The 15,593-nt window shown below is 35.7% G+C and overlaps 1 protein-coding gene across 3 annotated transcripts in view; it reads right to left on the bottom strand.

Annotated features, from left to right (window-relative positions):
• LOC106869481 (eukaryotic translation initiation factor 4B) overlaps window positions 1-15,593 on the bottom strand; it is a 34,002-nt gene that overhangs the window by 4,639 nt on the left and 13,770 nt on the right. For all 3 annotated transcript variants that reach the window (XM_014915238.2, XM_052968646.1, XM_014915237.2), the window contains exons 4-13: window positions 15,129-15,322; window positions 14,904-15,008; window positions 13,632-13,677; window positions 11,550-11,618; window positions 10,148-10,591; window positions 4,329-4,383; window positions 3,120-3,145; window positions 1,918-2,125; window positions 1,275-1,387; window positions 72-286 (exon numbers count right to left, since the gene is read on the bottom strand). In XM_014915238.2, coding sequence (XP_014770724.1) covers window positions 72-286; window positions 1,275-1,387; window positions 1,918-2,125; window positions 3,120-3,145; window positions 4,329-4,383; window positions 10,148-10,591; window positions 11,550-11,618; window positions 13,632-13,677; window positions 14,904-15,008; window positions 15,129-15,322 — 1,475 coding nt within the window. The remainder of the gene's footprint in view (window positions 1-71; window positions 287-1,274; window positions 1,388-1,917; window positions 2,126-3,119; window positions 3,146-4,328; window positions 4,384-10,147; window positions 10,592-11,549; window positions 11,619-13,631; window positions 13,678-14,903; window positions 15,009-15,128; window positions 15,323-15,593) is intronic.

Genomic DNA, 15,593 nt, shown 5'->3' with positions numbered 1-15,593 from the left:
GAGAGAGAGAGAGAGAGAGAGAGAGAGAGAGAGAGAGTGAGAGAGAGAGAGAGAGAAAGGGCAATACCGACCTGATTTCGTGAACTTTCCGATCCTTTATTTGACTGCTGTTCAGTTTTCCGTCTTTCCCAAATATTCTCTTTGGGTGGTGGAGCAGGCACCATTTTGGTTGGAGGATCTTCTTTTCTAGGAGAAAGTGGCACTTGTTTTTCTTCTTTTTCATCTATATTTGGTTCTGAATTACTAGAGTCTCTACTATCACATCTAGTTCTTGGTTGGTTTTGTGCTGATAAAAAACAAAACAATTATTCCCTTTTAAGAAACTATGTCAAGATTAAAGTTAATTACACATTACTGAACCATTGAGCATGATATTTAAAAATTTCATTAAGGTTTCTTGGAAATAAAAAAAAGTATTCCTTCAGGTAACTTCCTTTAACTAATGTCACCATGATAAATAATCGATACTGAAAAACTTTACAGAGCTCTGCCACCAATGTTGTCAAAGAACTAATAGGAATCATCATGTGCACCACACTTCAATCCTGTTGTAAACAATATGATAGAGTAGCCTAGCTTGGATTTCAGTCTAACAATGCTATTAATGGTAAAAGATCCCCAGAGTAATTTAGAACCTACATAACACAACAAATATCACAGAAACTGTTATACTAACATGTGTTGTTTCATCCACTTTCTCGCAGCTCTGATTTATCTTTTCAACAATTATTCCTTATATTTGTCTCCCAGTTAATGACAAGAGTTTTCACTACAGAAGAAAACAACTTTACTACGGAAAATTGAGATTAACACTTTAAATACCAATTGGTTACCCAAGAGTTTTCAATAGAAAAAAATATGGCAAATATATCAGAAGTGATAAAACTGATAATGACTTAGGCTCCAACAGTAGATGAATAATTATTGTATTTTTTGTCTATCTTCAAAGGTAATATCTCGATCCTATATTAATGTAATTTACACAAATATAATAATTTAAAGTTACAACAGTCAAGTGGAAAAAAATACTGGTACCTAATAAAAAGTGAATAGCTCAGATTTCACTATTAACACAATTGTACCTAATGAAATGCAGTCAGCTATTGACCTATTTGCTTGAGTACCTTCTCAAATAAGAGTAAGATAAACTACAAAAAAACTTCAAACAAAATACAAAGCACGATTTTATGCCTTTTGCTTATTTCTACTGTCACAAACCAAAGTTTTTCCAGCAAAATGCATCCTAGTTTATATGCAAAAATGGAAATACTTACTGGGTTTTATACCTCTTCCTTGTGAAGAGGTGCTTCCACCACTTTGCCTTTTATCTCGCCGTGAAGTATCTCTTTCTCCTTTGCCAGGATATTGGCTGGAGTAATCATTTGACCTGAAGGACAAAATAGAGAAACTTAATCAGATAAAGATCACATTCTTTGTGACATGATTCAAAGTTTAGCTTTCGTTTAAGAACAGTTGTTTGGTAAAGAAACCACACATACAAAGGTTTAAAACACAGTAGCCATTTCCACTTCCCAAATTCTTCATACTTGAACCACTGGCACTCTTATACCAACTATTGATGGATGCAGTTAACGTCATTTCTGGCAATATTTGTTTTGCTGGAGATTTCAGCTGTGATTTTTCATAAACAAAACTTTATTTGGTATCAATTGGAGACCACACAAGTTGTTATGGATACCACAGATTGGCACAATCCTTTACAGAACATGTCTTTCCACTACACAATAGTACAGCTCCCAAAATTTAATACTTGTTCAACTTTGTGTACTTTCAATAGCATATTATTCCACAGAGACATTTTGTGATGTCTAAGGTCAGTAGAAGTAACAGGCTCTAGCAGTTATTTTAGTTGGACATTAAACACACATGAAAAGAGATAGATAGATAGATACATACTTGTAATAATTATTTTCTTTTTCCTCATCATTCCGGGCTTTTATAATATCCCCTTCACGACGGATTCGGGCCTCTATCTCCTTTTCTCTTTGACTGGTATCAACAGGACGAGCACCACCAAAAATGGATGATGAGGATTCAGGTACAGGTTCAGTTGCTGTGACTGATCTAGGTTTCAAATTTAATCGAGGTCTGTCCTTGGGAGGATCTGTATAGAGATATAATTCAATAATTTCAAAAGGTTTACCCAAAAAACATTTTCTCTTTTTTTTTTAAAGTTGCACTAATACTACCCCCATCACATTTCTATAATTTGTCCAGTTCTCATTGTTTAGCAGCAAATAACAGTATCTATTTCTATGATTATAATTTTTCTGGACTCTTAAAGGAATGAAAGCTCGAACACTTATAATAATCCTTACAACTTCATCTCAGAAATTTAAAATCATTTCCACCCATCTTCTGAAGCAACCATATGTATTCAATTTTTATCTGTAACATATTTTTTGCAGCATAAAATCAAGAGCTTCTTATGGCTAACTAGATTTTTAAGTTTGCTTGAAAAGCTGAACATTAGAAGCATCAGTTGTGGTGTTGCAAGAGAGACGATTGCGCTGGTATGGACATGTGGTGAGAATGGATGAGGATAGCTGCGTGAAAAAGTGCCACACCCTAACAGTTGAGGGAACCCGTGGAAGAGGTAGGCCCAGGAAGACCTGGGCTGAGGTGGTGAGGCAAGACCTTCGTACATTGGGCCTCACCGAGGCGATGACTACTGACCGAGACCTTTGGAAATGTGCTGTGCGTGAGAAGACCCGGCAAGCCAAGTAAGATCGTTGCCAGTGCCCCTGGACTGGCTTGTGCGGGTGGCACATAAAAGACACCATTTCGAGCGTGGCCGTTTTCGTGCGGGTGACACGTAAAAGCACCCACTACACTCTCTGAGTGGTTGGCGTTAGGAAGGGCATCCAGCTGTAGAAACTCTGCCAAATTAGACTGGAGCCTGGTGTTGCCATCCGGTTTCACCAGTCCTCAGTCAAATCGTCCAACCCATGCTAGCATGGAAAGCGGACGTTAAACGATGATGATGATGATGATTATTTACATTTATCATCTCGCCAGACACAAAACACCATTTATTAAGCATTGACATTGCAATAACATTAGATGCTGACTCTAACTGAAAGAGCTTAACAACTTACCAGAACTGGACTCACGGCTTGGCTCACTGAAAAAATAAGCCAAAGTATTTGTGATTATACAGAAATAAATGTAAATATATTCAAAGGTGAAAATATAAATGGATGACATAAGTTTCAGAAACCTAGTGGGATTTCAACTAAGATAGTTAAAAATTAAACAGTCCAAAGTTCTAAAGTTTTCTCCCAACTGACTGTTGTAAATTTAAAACAGTATAAGTATTATCAAATGTTTTATGGCAAATCCATGTAAGCCATGACTGTGTAATAAATATAAAAGTTTTCCACTTCCACAAATCTATTAAGCAAGAATTTTGTCTTTTTTTTTATAAGATGTTAACCATTTAGTATTTGGATTTTTCTGTAAGATATAATTCATTCACATTGTTTTAAATTAGTTATGCATTATCTTGTAGCTTCGAGATTTTAATAATGTGACTTTATTTTTAGAATGATATTGTAGGGCAGGTGTAAGAAACCAGATCTGGCTGGTTTGAACATACAACAAGAATATTTGGGCCAAATATGATCGATTTAAATGCTAAATAAGCATAAAATGAGTAAAGACGCTCAAAATGTTACTGCGTCTCAGATGGGTCATCATGCTAATAAGAAACACAAGCACTGGTTCTATTTCATATCTTTATTTTTTAGTCAATTGGTTGACTATTTAACCCAGTGGTTTTCAACTGGTGTTTATAAGATCCCTGGGGATCCACACAAGCACAGTAAATTGGAGATTTACAGCACTATCTTAAGAGTCCACGAATAAATTTTGTTTGAGGTGTATTTATTGCAAGAATCAGCTAGGTTAATTTCTCCCAACATTTTATATAGTTCACTCTACACAAGTTAATGTGTGAAAAACAAAATAAGAACTTTGAAAGAAATATCGATGAAACTAAGATTTTAAACTGCAAATGGCAATGGGGTCCACCAGACTAGAATAATAATCAAAGGGGTTCACAGATAAAAAAAAAAAAAGGTTGAGAACCCCTGATTTAATCAGTTAAGTAATAGCTTGTTTGATAACTGTTCAGTCAATAAATCAATCAGATTTGTCAAGGTCCTTTCATTGACATTCATGACATTCCCTTTCTGCTCCCAGATAGGACTAGGTAAAGATGATCATTAATCTAAGAGATTTCTAACAGAGAGTAAAACAAGGTATCTAGTTTGATATCATTTCAAAATGTAGTAATTCATACTAACCTCTCACCACCAAAGCCTCTTCTTTCAAAACTTCTCTCATTTCTTCTGTTATAACCTGGAAAATGTTTAAAAATCATTAGCAAATAATAGAATAATTTCTTTAATAGGAATATGTAATATAACAATGATAATCATATAATTTAATAGTTTTAATTAATACTTTATTAATTGTTTGTACAACTAATATTACCCACACCCATTGAAACCAAGGCACTAAATAGATAAAATATATATAGCCCTGGACTGACCAAAGCCTTGTGAGTAAATTTTGAAGACAGAAACTGAATGAAGCCCATTGCTTGTTTTATTCTTTCCAATATTCTATGCAAACATGCCTAGCCATGGAGAAATATTTCTTTACTTGGAAATAAGGAAGGTGCTGGCAACGAAAGGGTACATGACCATTCAAAAATCTACCTGGCCCATGCTAACATGGAAAAGTACAAGTTAGAACTATGATGATGATGATGATACATATCTATATATGTATGTGTATACAGGCCTGTGGCCTAGTGGTTAAAATGTAGCAGGCCAACAGATGGTAGCACTCAGTTGCATATGCAGTGAGAGCTAGCAGTGATTTTCATGAGGCAGTGGGCTGAGTGACATTATTGTGTTTACTTCACGAGTTATGAAATTTGTGTTTTTGTGATCACATGTATGCTGTAATCTGTGATTTTTGTCATGGACAATTGAGTTGGAACAAAGAGCCAATGTGAAATTTTGGGTTGAAGCTGGGAAGTCTGCTACAGAGACATTGAACATGCTTCAGCAAACTTATGGCGATGAGGCAATGGGTTGTATGCAATGTTTTGAGTGACAGGTGCTTCAAAAGCAGAAGAACATCCTTAGAAGACCTGCTACAAGTGTCACTCCCAAAAATGTGGAGAAAATTCATCAGCTTGTGCATGAGGATCATTGGAGGACAATCAATGATGTTTTGAAGTGTTTGAGGGAGGACAGATGGTATCGCTTTCACACTCACCAAACTTAGCATCTGTGAACTTACAACTCTTCCCTAAGATTAAAATGCAGCACAGAGGTCGCCATTTTAACACTGCTGTCAAAATGAAGAGCAAATCACAGAAGGTCCTCGACTTGCTTATAGAAAATGATTTCCAGGCCAAGTTCCAAAAGTGGCAGGAATGCTGGGATCAGTGTATTGTTGCATCATCATCATCATCATCATCGTTTAACGTCCGCTTTCCATGCTAGCATGGGTTGGACGATTTGACTGAGGACTGGTGAAACCGGATGGCAACACCAGGCTCCAGTCTGATTTGGCAGAGTTTCTACAGCTGGATGCCCTTCCTAACGCCAACCACTCAGAGAGTGCACAAGGTGACTATTCCGAAAGAGATGATGTTAAAAACTTTGGTAAATAAACCATTTTTTTTTTAATTAAACATAACTAGTCTGGGAATTTCTGACAACACTTTGTATGATCTTAAGATTGTGTTTATTTCTCAGACTGAGCAGTACATTGTGTGGTTGAGCAAGACACTTTTCTAATTCATGATGCTTTAGTCCTCTTGCTCTCAAACTGTCATATCCTGGATGTTCCACTGATTTGTGGGTGGAAGTACCCACAGGGCGCTTAGGCCTGCCTGTGACAAACATGGGCACTTAAAACAATTAGTAAAAGCACAGTACTTGCCACCAAGTTGTATTCATGAGTGACGACAATGTGATTATACATAATGTATACATGTGTATCACGTAAAAAGCACCCATACACTCTGTGAAGTGGTTAGCATTAAGGAAGGCATCCAGCTATAGAAACCATGCCAAAACAGACAATTGGAGTCTAGTGCAGCCCTTCCAGCTGGCCAACTCCAGTCAAAATCATGCAACCCATGCCAGCATGGAAAATGGATGTTAAATGCATGTGTGTGTATACATATGTGTCAGTGTGTGAGACTGTTGACATCTGAATTTACTAACAAGACGAAAAGTGCTCAATAGATCTATTGTATTACTTCTCTACTCAACTAGAGACCAGCATTGATATGTACCATTTATTTTAATCCTTTCCAATAATATGTGAATTAAAGTGAAAAATGTTTTTATTGTAATGTTTTATGGGTTTTTTTTCCCCCTGACTCTTCGTCTACAACTTTTGTTCATCATTTTTAAAATTGAAATAAATTTTACTTTTTTTCAGACATATGATGATGGAGTGCCAAGTAGGGAAAGAAAAGAGAACAGTCCCCACCCCCACCAACAGATTAGCATGAACAAGCTAGCTACAAAAGATACCAAATTGTGTAGTGATATTGTTACTTTATACGTGGTGACTGGTAAGGGAATATATTTCTATTGTATATATATGAATAAGACACATTTATCAACACAATAAATAGAAAACATGAGTAAAAGATTTACAGATGGTACAAGAACTCAGAATGATATATATGCTTTTAGTGCTATCTGCATACATGCTTTCTTCTTGTGAAGGTTTTGTCGTTGCAGTTTAGTCGCAATCAAGCAGACCCACAAAGAAGCGTGTTCCAACCGAGACTATACCTTGTTTTTATATGTGCAAGGAACCCAAAACCAGATTTCCAAATGTGTCCTTTACTATGACAGCAAGTGTAACCACTAAGTAAACATATACAAGACAGTAGGCTGTGATTTGATTAAGAAGGGGCTCCTATTTTTAACTGGTCGAGTGAACATAGACACCAGCCAATATGACAATGAAGCTTGAAGAGGTAGGACTACAATATCCAACAGGTACATTTTAAAATGGTGATTTGAAAGAGGTTTTGGTTGCTGTTTCTAGCATGCTGAGTCATTACGAAATTGAATGAGTGTGTGTTGTGTATGTATGTGTTGTGCGTGTGTGTATATATATGTGTTGTGTATGTATTCTTATTTTTGTGGGAGTTTAACTGAGACAGTGTGTTGCAATTTGAAGGTAGTATGTTCGCAATTTCTAGTAGGTGTACCTGCCATACAAACATACAATAAGGTTGGCAATGTTTTGAGTAAGATGTGGCTACTATTTCTGAGTCGACTGACCAGAACCATACTCTCCTACATGTCATTTTTAAGATGGTAGAGTGTGATTTGAGGAAGATAGGGATGCTATTTCTAGCAGGTTGAATGATTATTGGTGTGTGATTATTTAATGTGTTGCTAGTCTTGTAGTTTAACCTCAGGACAACCATAATGGAACAGATTTCTGAGGGAAGATATTGTAGTCATGACCACCCACGTTTTTCATATGTGAAGGGCCTTAGGTAGTGTTGTATCAATTTATTGGAAGCTCAAGTGCAGGAAAACCATGGTAGTATATGTGTATGCAGTGCTGTCTGTTGGCATAGATTTATTGGAAACACAAGCAATGAAACCTAAATTTAGCTGCTGGAAATATATTCACTTATTAATCAACATTTGTAAAATCCAATGACACTGCCGAATGGGATATCTTGAAGACTGAAGACGTAAACAAAGACACATTCTTGCCTATGTACATGCACTATCTAAGTGGTTCCCTTAAATGTGCACAAAAACACACACAACATAATACACAGATCAGCGACAAAAAATGATACCCAAGAAAACGGTCTTAAATATTTTTCTGCATAGGTGTATCAGTGGGGAGATAAAATGTATTACTTTTATATGTTGTTTTATATATATATATATATATATATATATATAACAATTGCAGCGTGGAAGAGAGAGAGATTCTTTTATACGTTTTAGCCCAAAGGCTGTGGCAATGCTGGGGCACTGCCAGTGTTATCATTTTGTCAACGGTCATTCTTATACAATTGACTTTTGGTGAAGGAGGGAGTTCAACAGCCATCTTCTTTTGATTTTCATGCTGTGATTACATATATATATACACACACACACTAACATGCAAGTGTATGTTAACACTTAATTATCTCCCCAACTTTGTTCTCTTACTCCATTACACTCTCTCTCCACAAAACCTCCGCCATGCAACATGTGCTTTCATCTCAAACTGATTATTAAACCTCAAATGGATTTCATCAATACTTTCTCTCAACCCGTGTAAATTAACTTTTATAGAATTCTTTTTCTTTCCCCCAATTAACTCCTCTTTCTCCATGTGTTGCTTACTCTCTTTTACTTGTTTCAGTCATTGACTGTGGCCATGCTGGAGCACCACCTTTTTAGTTGAGCAAATCGACCCCAGGACTTATTCTTTGGAAGCCTAGTACTTATTCTATCAGTCTCTTTTGCCGAACTGCTAAGTTACGGGGACGTAAACACACCACCATCAGTTGTCAAGCAATGTTGGGGGACAAACACAGACACAAACATATATACAGCGGGCTTCTTTCAGTTTCCGTCTACCAAATCCACTCACAAGGCTTTGGTCGACCTGAGGTTATAGTAGAAGACACTTTCCCAATGTGCCACGCAGTGGGACTGAACCCGGAACCATGTGGTTCGTAAGCAAGCTACTTACCACACAGCCACTCCTACGCCTATGAATAAATATTTTTTAAAATACTTGTTCTAAACCCCTCTGCCTTTCAACACGATTGTTCCTATTCCATTTTACTGACTCTACAACCCTCTTCTCTGAACTTGTAACTGTTTTATGTTATATAACTTTTTTCTTTACATCACATTAAAGATTTGGGCGATCCAAGTCAGATTAAATTGATCCAATCATCATGTGGTGAACCAAAATGGGTATAGTTGAAAGTAAACTACACTTTCAGAACTTCCTCCACCTCAGCTAACTTGGTCTCCTAGGCAACAGAAGCATCTACTACTTCTAACCATCACCTGAGCATCTGAGGGCGACTATATACTCCATTAACCTTCCTGTGTGATACCACTACACCTCTTATGTGTCCAAAGTTTGCACAGGGCACAACATGGATTTTCTACTAACACTCTTCTTACATATCGAGCAGAGCCATCTCCCAGAAGGGACTTGTGACTTGTCTGTTTTCACACCTACTAGGACTTTGGTTTTTGCTAAATTAACTCTAAAGCCCTTAGACTCCAGGCCTTGCTTCCAATCTAGGTCAGATATATAAAATCATGTAATGTCCCAAATTTTCCCAGGCTGGCATGGGTTGGATGGTTCGACATGAAAAGACAAGCCAGAGGTAAGTATTAAGTTCTAATGTCTGCTTTGGTATGGTTTCTATAAATAGTTGCCTTTCCAAATGCCAACTACTTCAGGTGCCCTTTTTCATGGCATCAGTACTGGTAAGGTCCCAAGTACCCACAAAAGAACTCACAACTGAATGGGGTATATTAAGAAGGTAATGAGCATGAAAAGACAACACAAAAGGGACAAGTTTAACAAATGTTGTATTAGTTTAAAACTAGAAACAATTTAATGAGAATTATTCCGTTTTCAAACAGAAAGTAAAAATAATAAATACTATGACATAGAATGCAATCTGCTTTAACCCTTTAGCATTTAAAGTATAATACTTATTTATTGTACTTTGTTGGAATCAATCATGCATTATTTTTGTAGTTTCATGATTTCACTAATATAATTGTATGGTAGGTGTAAGAGGCTGTGAGCGGTTTGAACATAAAACATGTAGAATATTTGGGCCTGATAAGGCCAGTTTAAATGATAAAAAATTAATTATTACTTCCTAAAGGATTTATGAGAGAGCACATATTTTATGATAAAAATTTATACAATAAGGAAATTTAAAAAAGAACAAAACACGCCGACTCAGACCATAACTTTCTAAAAAATTGAATGAGCAGTGTTTGTTCAATTTAAACAGGCATTTATTCAAATAGAATAATTCAAGATTTTACCCATGGAAAACAGAATAAATTAGAACAATTCTCACCTTTATCCTCACGGTAACGATTATTACCGTAACCCCGGTCATATCCACGATCTCCATAGCGCTCAAATCCTCCTCCTCTTTCGCGGTCAAATCCTCCTCCTCCTCCTCCTCCTCCTCTTTCGCGGTCAAATCCTCCTCCTCCTCCTCCTCTTTCGCGATCAAATCCTCCTCCTCCTCCTCTTTCGCGATCAAATCCTCTATCACGATCACCCCATCGATCATTATTAGGCTTATCAATTGTCACTCCTCGATCCCATGTATCAGAAGGTGCAGCAGAATATCGATCGTTCCGGTCACTCCTTTCTGTTGGACCTGATCTTTCCCAGCGGCCAGTTTCGGGAGCAGCGTTACTAAATCCTCCACGATCCCTGTCTCTGTCTCCAAATCGATCCCTATCACCATAATTGTCTCTATCAAAACCTCTACCACCACCTTCATCATCATCTGAAATACAGAAACGAAAGATAACTTGATGAGAGTTGCTTCTGCACATGCAAGCACCAACTAGCTATTTTGGTAATGGTAGAAGATAACCCTAAACTTCTCCACATCACTAGAAAAATACACACAAACAACAATGGAGATACCTACTTTCACTGAAATTATTTTTGAAAAGAATGGAGGTTTTGGTTAAATAAATTTTAACAATAAGCTGGTGTTTGGCACAAATTAACCTAAGATTTTGAACGGTTTTAATTTGGATTATCATAACAGGAAGTTTGTATCAAAAAAGGTTAATGATGTTTGGAGAAATGGGGAGAGAAAAAGATAGGGATGCATTTAAAATGACAATTACTTGTAAATAATAGACAGCAGTGAAAATTTATAATTAAAATTAAACAGTAAAAACTAAGATGTTAACATTGTGGTTGTGTAGATAAAAAGCTTGCTTCCCAACCATGTAGTCTTGGCTTCAGTCCCACCATATGGCACTTTGGGCAAGTGTCTTTTACCCAAGGTCTTGCGAGTGGATTTGGTAGCCAGAAACTAAAACAAGACCACATACATACACATGTGTGTGTACCCTTGTCTTGGCATCGTGGTGTAAACAAGCATCACCAGCATACAAGTAACATTGTTTGCTTGCAGTCTTCCGTGAAAAACATGTCTGGCAATGTGGAAATATTACTTTACTTGGAAACCAATGAGGACTAATGACAGGAAGAGCATCTGGCAGCATAATATCAGTCTCAACAAATTCTGTCTGATTCAGACAAGCATGGAATAGTGAGATGAATGTAGTAAATAGCTTATAATTCTATAATTTTTCTTTTTCTTTCAGTCTATCCAAATGGTTGGGATAAAATTGTTGCAGGATTTTAATTAAAATGACCAGAATTTTATGCTACATTCCATAAAACTGTTTGAAATTGGTTGAAAGTGCAAATCTATTGAAACTAACCTCTAGGACGTCTCCAGTCACAATCCGTTCGATCAAAGTGGTCATGCCCACCTCGTCTGTCATCACGATCTTAAAATAAAGAACACAAACATATCAATTCAAACTCTAAAAATTCAACAAAGAAAATAGGGTTAATAATAAAAAAGCTTAGATCTTATGGAAACAGTGCCATGTCTTCAAGCATGGCAATTATAATTCCAGCACCACACACACCATGTAGAATATTAACCCTTTCATTACTATATTTCTAACCAAAATACACCCCTTATGTGTTTCAATTAAATTCTAAAATATATCACAGATTTACATCCATTTCATAACATTTGTTGCAAAGCGATTCTAATTACAGGTAAATTCATCAAAATATTGACTTATTTAGATTTTGTTTAAACAGCAGCATAGAAAATGAGTTATTAGCTAATATTCAATGAGTATATAACAAAATTTTAATAACAGAGAAGAATGGTGTAAATTACTGAATTAGTTATCACTTGAACTTGACATAATGGAATAATGAAATTTGTCTTTGAAGAAAACTAGGAAATGAAATGTAAGCCATCAACTAAATGAAATAACCTCTCTCATATACACAGAAACACATAATAATGATTCACCAAATTAATCAAACTTTATCATGTATTTTGCAAATAAGTTAAAAAAATAAAAACAAGGTAGATTCGAAAAAAATTATTTATAACCCTCTCTCCACACACACACAATATTCCTAAAAATGCTTGGATTTCTAGCTTTCCAAGTGAGAAACTCAAAACATCATTTTTTCCCTCTTTGTTTATGTTCAGCATAACAATTTATTTCCTCAGAGACTAATTAAAAAAAAAAATCTTTTTTTTTCTTCATTTCTTTGGCAAGATTGTAGCTAGGTCTAATATCTTCCTGAAAATTACTAAGAAAAACAGTTTTAAATTTTTACTATATTCAGGTACAAAATCATTTTTTTGTTTATTGCTATCAGAACTTGTGAGAATTGTTTCACTTTCAGAAAAAGAAATATAGATTCATAATCACTCATGTGGTTTTTATGTCTGTTGTATATTTTCTTAGATTTTTCTTTTCATTTGAAAATACTTTGAATTCAAACTTGTTGCTCGACAACATGAAACTGGTGTCCAGTTTTCATCTTCAGTGAAACATTTCAGAAAACTGAAGAGCAAAAAAATCTCCAAAAATCCACAGCACTCACATATCATGTACAATAATGGTGGATGAAACCATATGTTTTCATGAATGTACTAATGTGGCCCATTTTCATCCAGGTTGGTAACATTCGCCACTGAAATTATTGGCTGGTTTCAGGCAGTTTAGAATCAGAAGGGCTAAATAATGAAAATAATAATCCTTCCACAGAAGAATTTGATAATGTGCATATACTGATCTGAACACAGAGCTTGAATTTGAAATCATATATACAAGATTGGAGCCTGGTGTTGCCATCCGGTTTCACCAGTCCTCAGTCAAATCGTCCAACCCATGCTAGCATGGAAAGCGGATGTTTAACGATGATGATGATGATGATGATGAAGTAGATATCAGAAAACAATTATTTGTAGGTTTTAACCAAGATTGTACTGTGGTGTTTTTTCTACCATATGTGTAACAAGAGTGTCGGTATGGCTGTGTGGTTAAGACATTCCCTTTGCAAGAACATGGTTTTAAGTTCAATCCAACTCAGTAGCACCTTGAATGAGTATCTTCTAACATAATCTAGGGTTGACCAAAGTTTGAGTAAAATTTAATAGATGGAAAGAGTGTTGAAGTACTCTGGAAGGATTGCGTTCCAGGCAACAGAAAGCAGTCTTAAATTATTGCCTTCTTTAATGCCACTGCCTGGCTCTATCAGATCCAAGCATTCTGTTGCAAGCATTAGGCTAGGTCTATATCCTGATGATAACTCCTTTCCTTCCTTCCTTCCTCTACCAATCCCGGAGAGCCTAAAAGACAATCACGAGCACTAACCTTTCTCCTCTGTCTAAGCCATTTTAAATAATACAAACATTTCAAGTGTTTCACAAAGTGCTGCTGTAACAAAAAGGAAATTTATAGAATTCACAACAGTCTCCTTACCTGTGTTTCCTGGCAAGTCAATGCGAATCTTTCTTCCATGAATCACCTGAAAACAATACACAAATAAGATGAAAGTCTTTCTGAAGATTTAGGTAACATTTTCTATGGAGATATAGAGATCACATCAATAAAACAGTAATACTCAAACTGACAATACAGGATGAGACTATATATGTATATATACACACTGACAGTAGTTTTGCGTTTGTCAAATATATTCATTTATTTACATCATTTTGAATTAATCATACATTGTCTCATAGCTTTAAGATTTCAATGATGTGATTATATATTTTTTGGATGACATTGTAGGATAGGTGCTAGAGAGAAACTAAACAAGTGTCGCCATGAAAGAGGAAGACAAAGGGAGAAGTGATGAGATTAGATGTTAGAATCTAGGGCTTCGCAACAGAATTTACCACCGTCAACAACACGCTGAGAGTAGACTCTCCCAAATCATTTATGGCACAAAAAATGAAGATTCTCAAAAGGCTAATGGTTGACGTTAAAAAAGTCAGTCAATGTATTTCGAGCCAACTGGATCATTTGGCCAGAGTGTATCCTGGTTTGAGATGTGACAAAGAGTACAAAACTACCTTCTGGACAGGACACCAGTGTGTTATAGATACTGCCGCTACTCATTTCAGCAGAATAGAGTGGAAGAATTAACTACCTTTCTCAATGAGACATATCACCTAGTCTACGACTGAACTTTCATCATTACTACTATGAACCCAACACACTCACCACTAAGCCACAGCTAAAATATTAATGATTATACACCAAAATACATTTGTGCCAACACACTTGGTATAAAATCATTTTTAAAACATGTCTTGATAGTTTTTAATTGATCATATATCAGTATTATCCAGCTGCAAAATCTTTATGCAAGTATTATTCTTATTTATAGATCAAAAACCATATTTTTAAATACCAAACAGTTACTTATTTCTTTCAATAAAACAGCAGCAATTGTCCTTACAAATTTCCTTATTTCACCTTCCATGTCAATAATCTTAATTCTCAATGTTTTTTCAACACTAAATAGATAATGGATGCCTCACTGCAATTTAACTGGATAAAAGACCAAAAGGTTACTCCAAGAATGTCTTTTGTAGTAGGTCTGCTTGATCAGATCTGGCATCATTTACTTCAGTAACTTACCATTTAACTGCTGCAAGACTACATTTTTCTTTCTATAAGACTTTCCTAAAACTGACACACCTATACTTATATTAAAAAAAGTAAAACAAAACAAACCCAACTTACATCGTCATTCATAGATAATGCCTCTATAAGAGATTCTCTGTCCGAGAAGTAAACATAACCAAATCCACGAGATCCTCTGTCAAGCGGCAACCTGATTTCGGATACCTAATAAATGAAAGGAATTTAGTAAACTGTCCTCATATATTTAAACATACATGTATCTAAAATAAGAAATCTCATAGTAAGCATGCATGCATGCATGCAATCACATATTAAAATTCTTACCTTCAGCTTCGAAAAAAATTTGGCAATTTTTTCTTGCTCGATATCATATGGTAGATTTCCGATATAAGCTATAAATGGGGCTGTTTGTGGGATACTTTCAAGGTTAATATCGGGACCTCGTGCTGCCCTTGGTGCCGTTGGCAGCATGGAACGGTCAATAACAGTTTTATAGGTACTATCTCCATAATCTCTTCCTAAAAGAAAAAGGTTCTTAAAATATAATTAAGACTGTAAAATTTGCCAAACTTGGGGCAAAAATTTTATAGTTCAGAAGTTTATGATTATGAAGGAAAAAGAAAAAAAAAATCCATTTGATTATCTGGAAAACGAAGTAAATAAGATGAGACAAAAATGACAATTAAAATATTAAACCAAGTTAGTCCCTAACTAAAGAAATAGAGATTTATAGTATATCAAGCATTAGTTTGAAAAGAAAACTATTGTACTGCACCAGCTATTAATAAA

Source organism: Octopus bimaculoides, chromosome 6 (assembly GCF_001194135.2).
Source record: "Octopus bimaculoides isolate UCB-OBI-ISO-001 chromosome 6, ASM119413v2, whole genome shotgun sequence".
In the NCBI taxonomy this organism is placed as follows: Eukaryota; Metazoa; Mollusca; class Cephalopoda; order Octopoda; family Octopodidae; genus Octopus; species Octopus bimaculoides.
The sequence above is the reverse complement of the archived record's forward strand: the minus strand, read 5'-3'. Positions and strand labels throughout refer to the sequence as shown.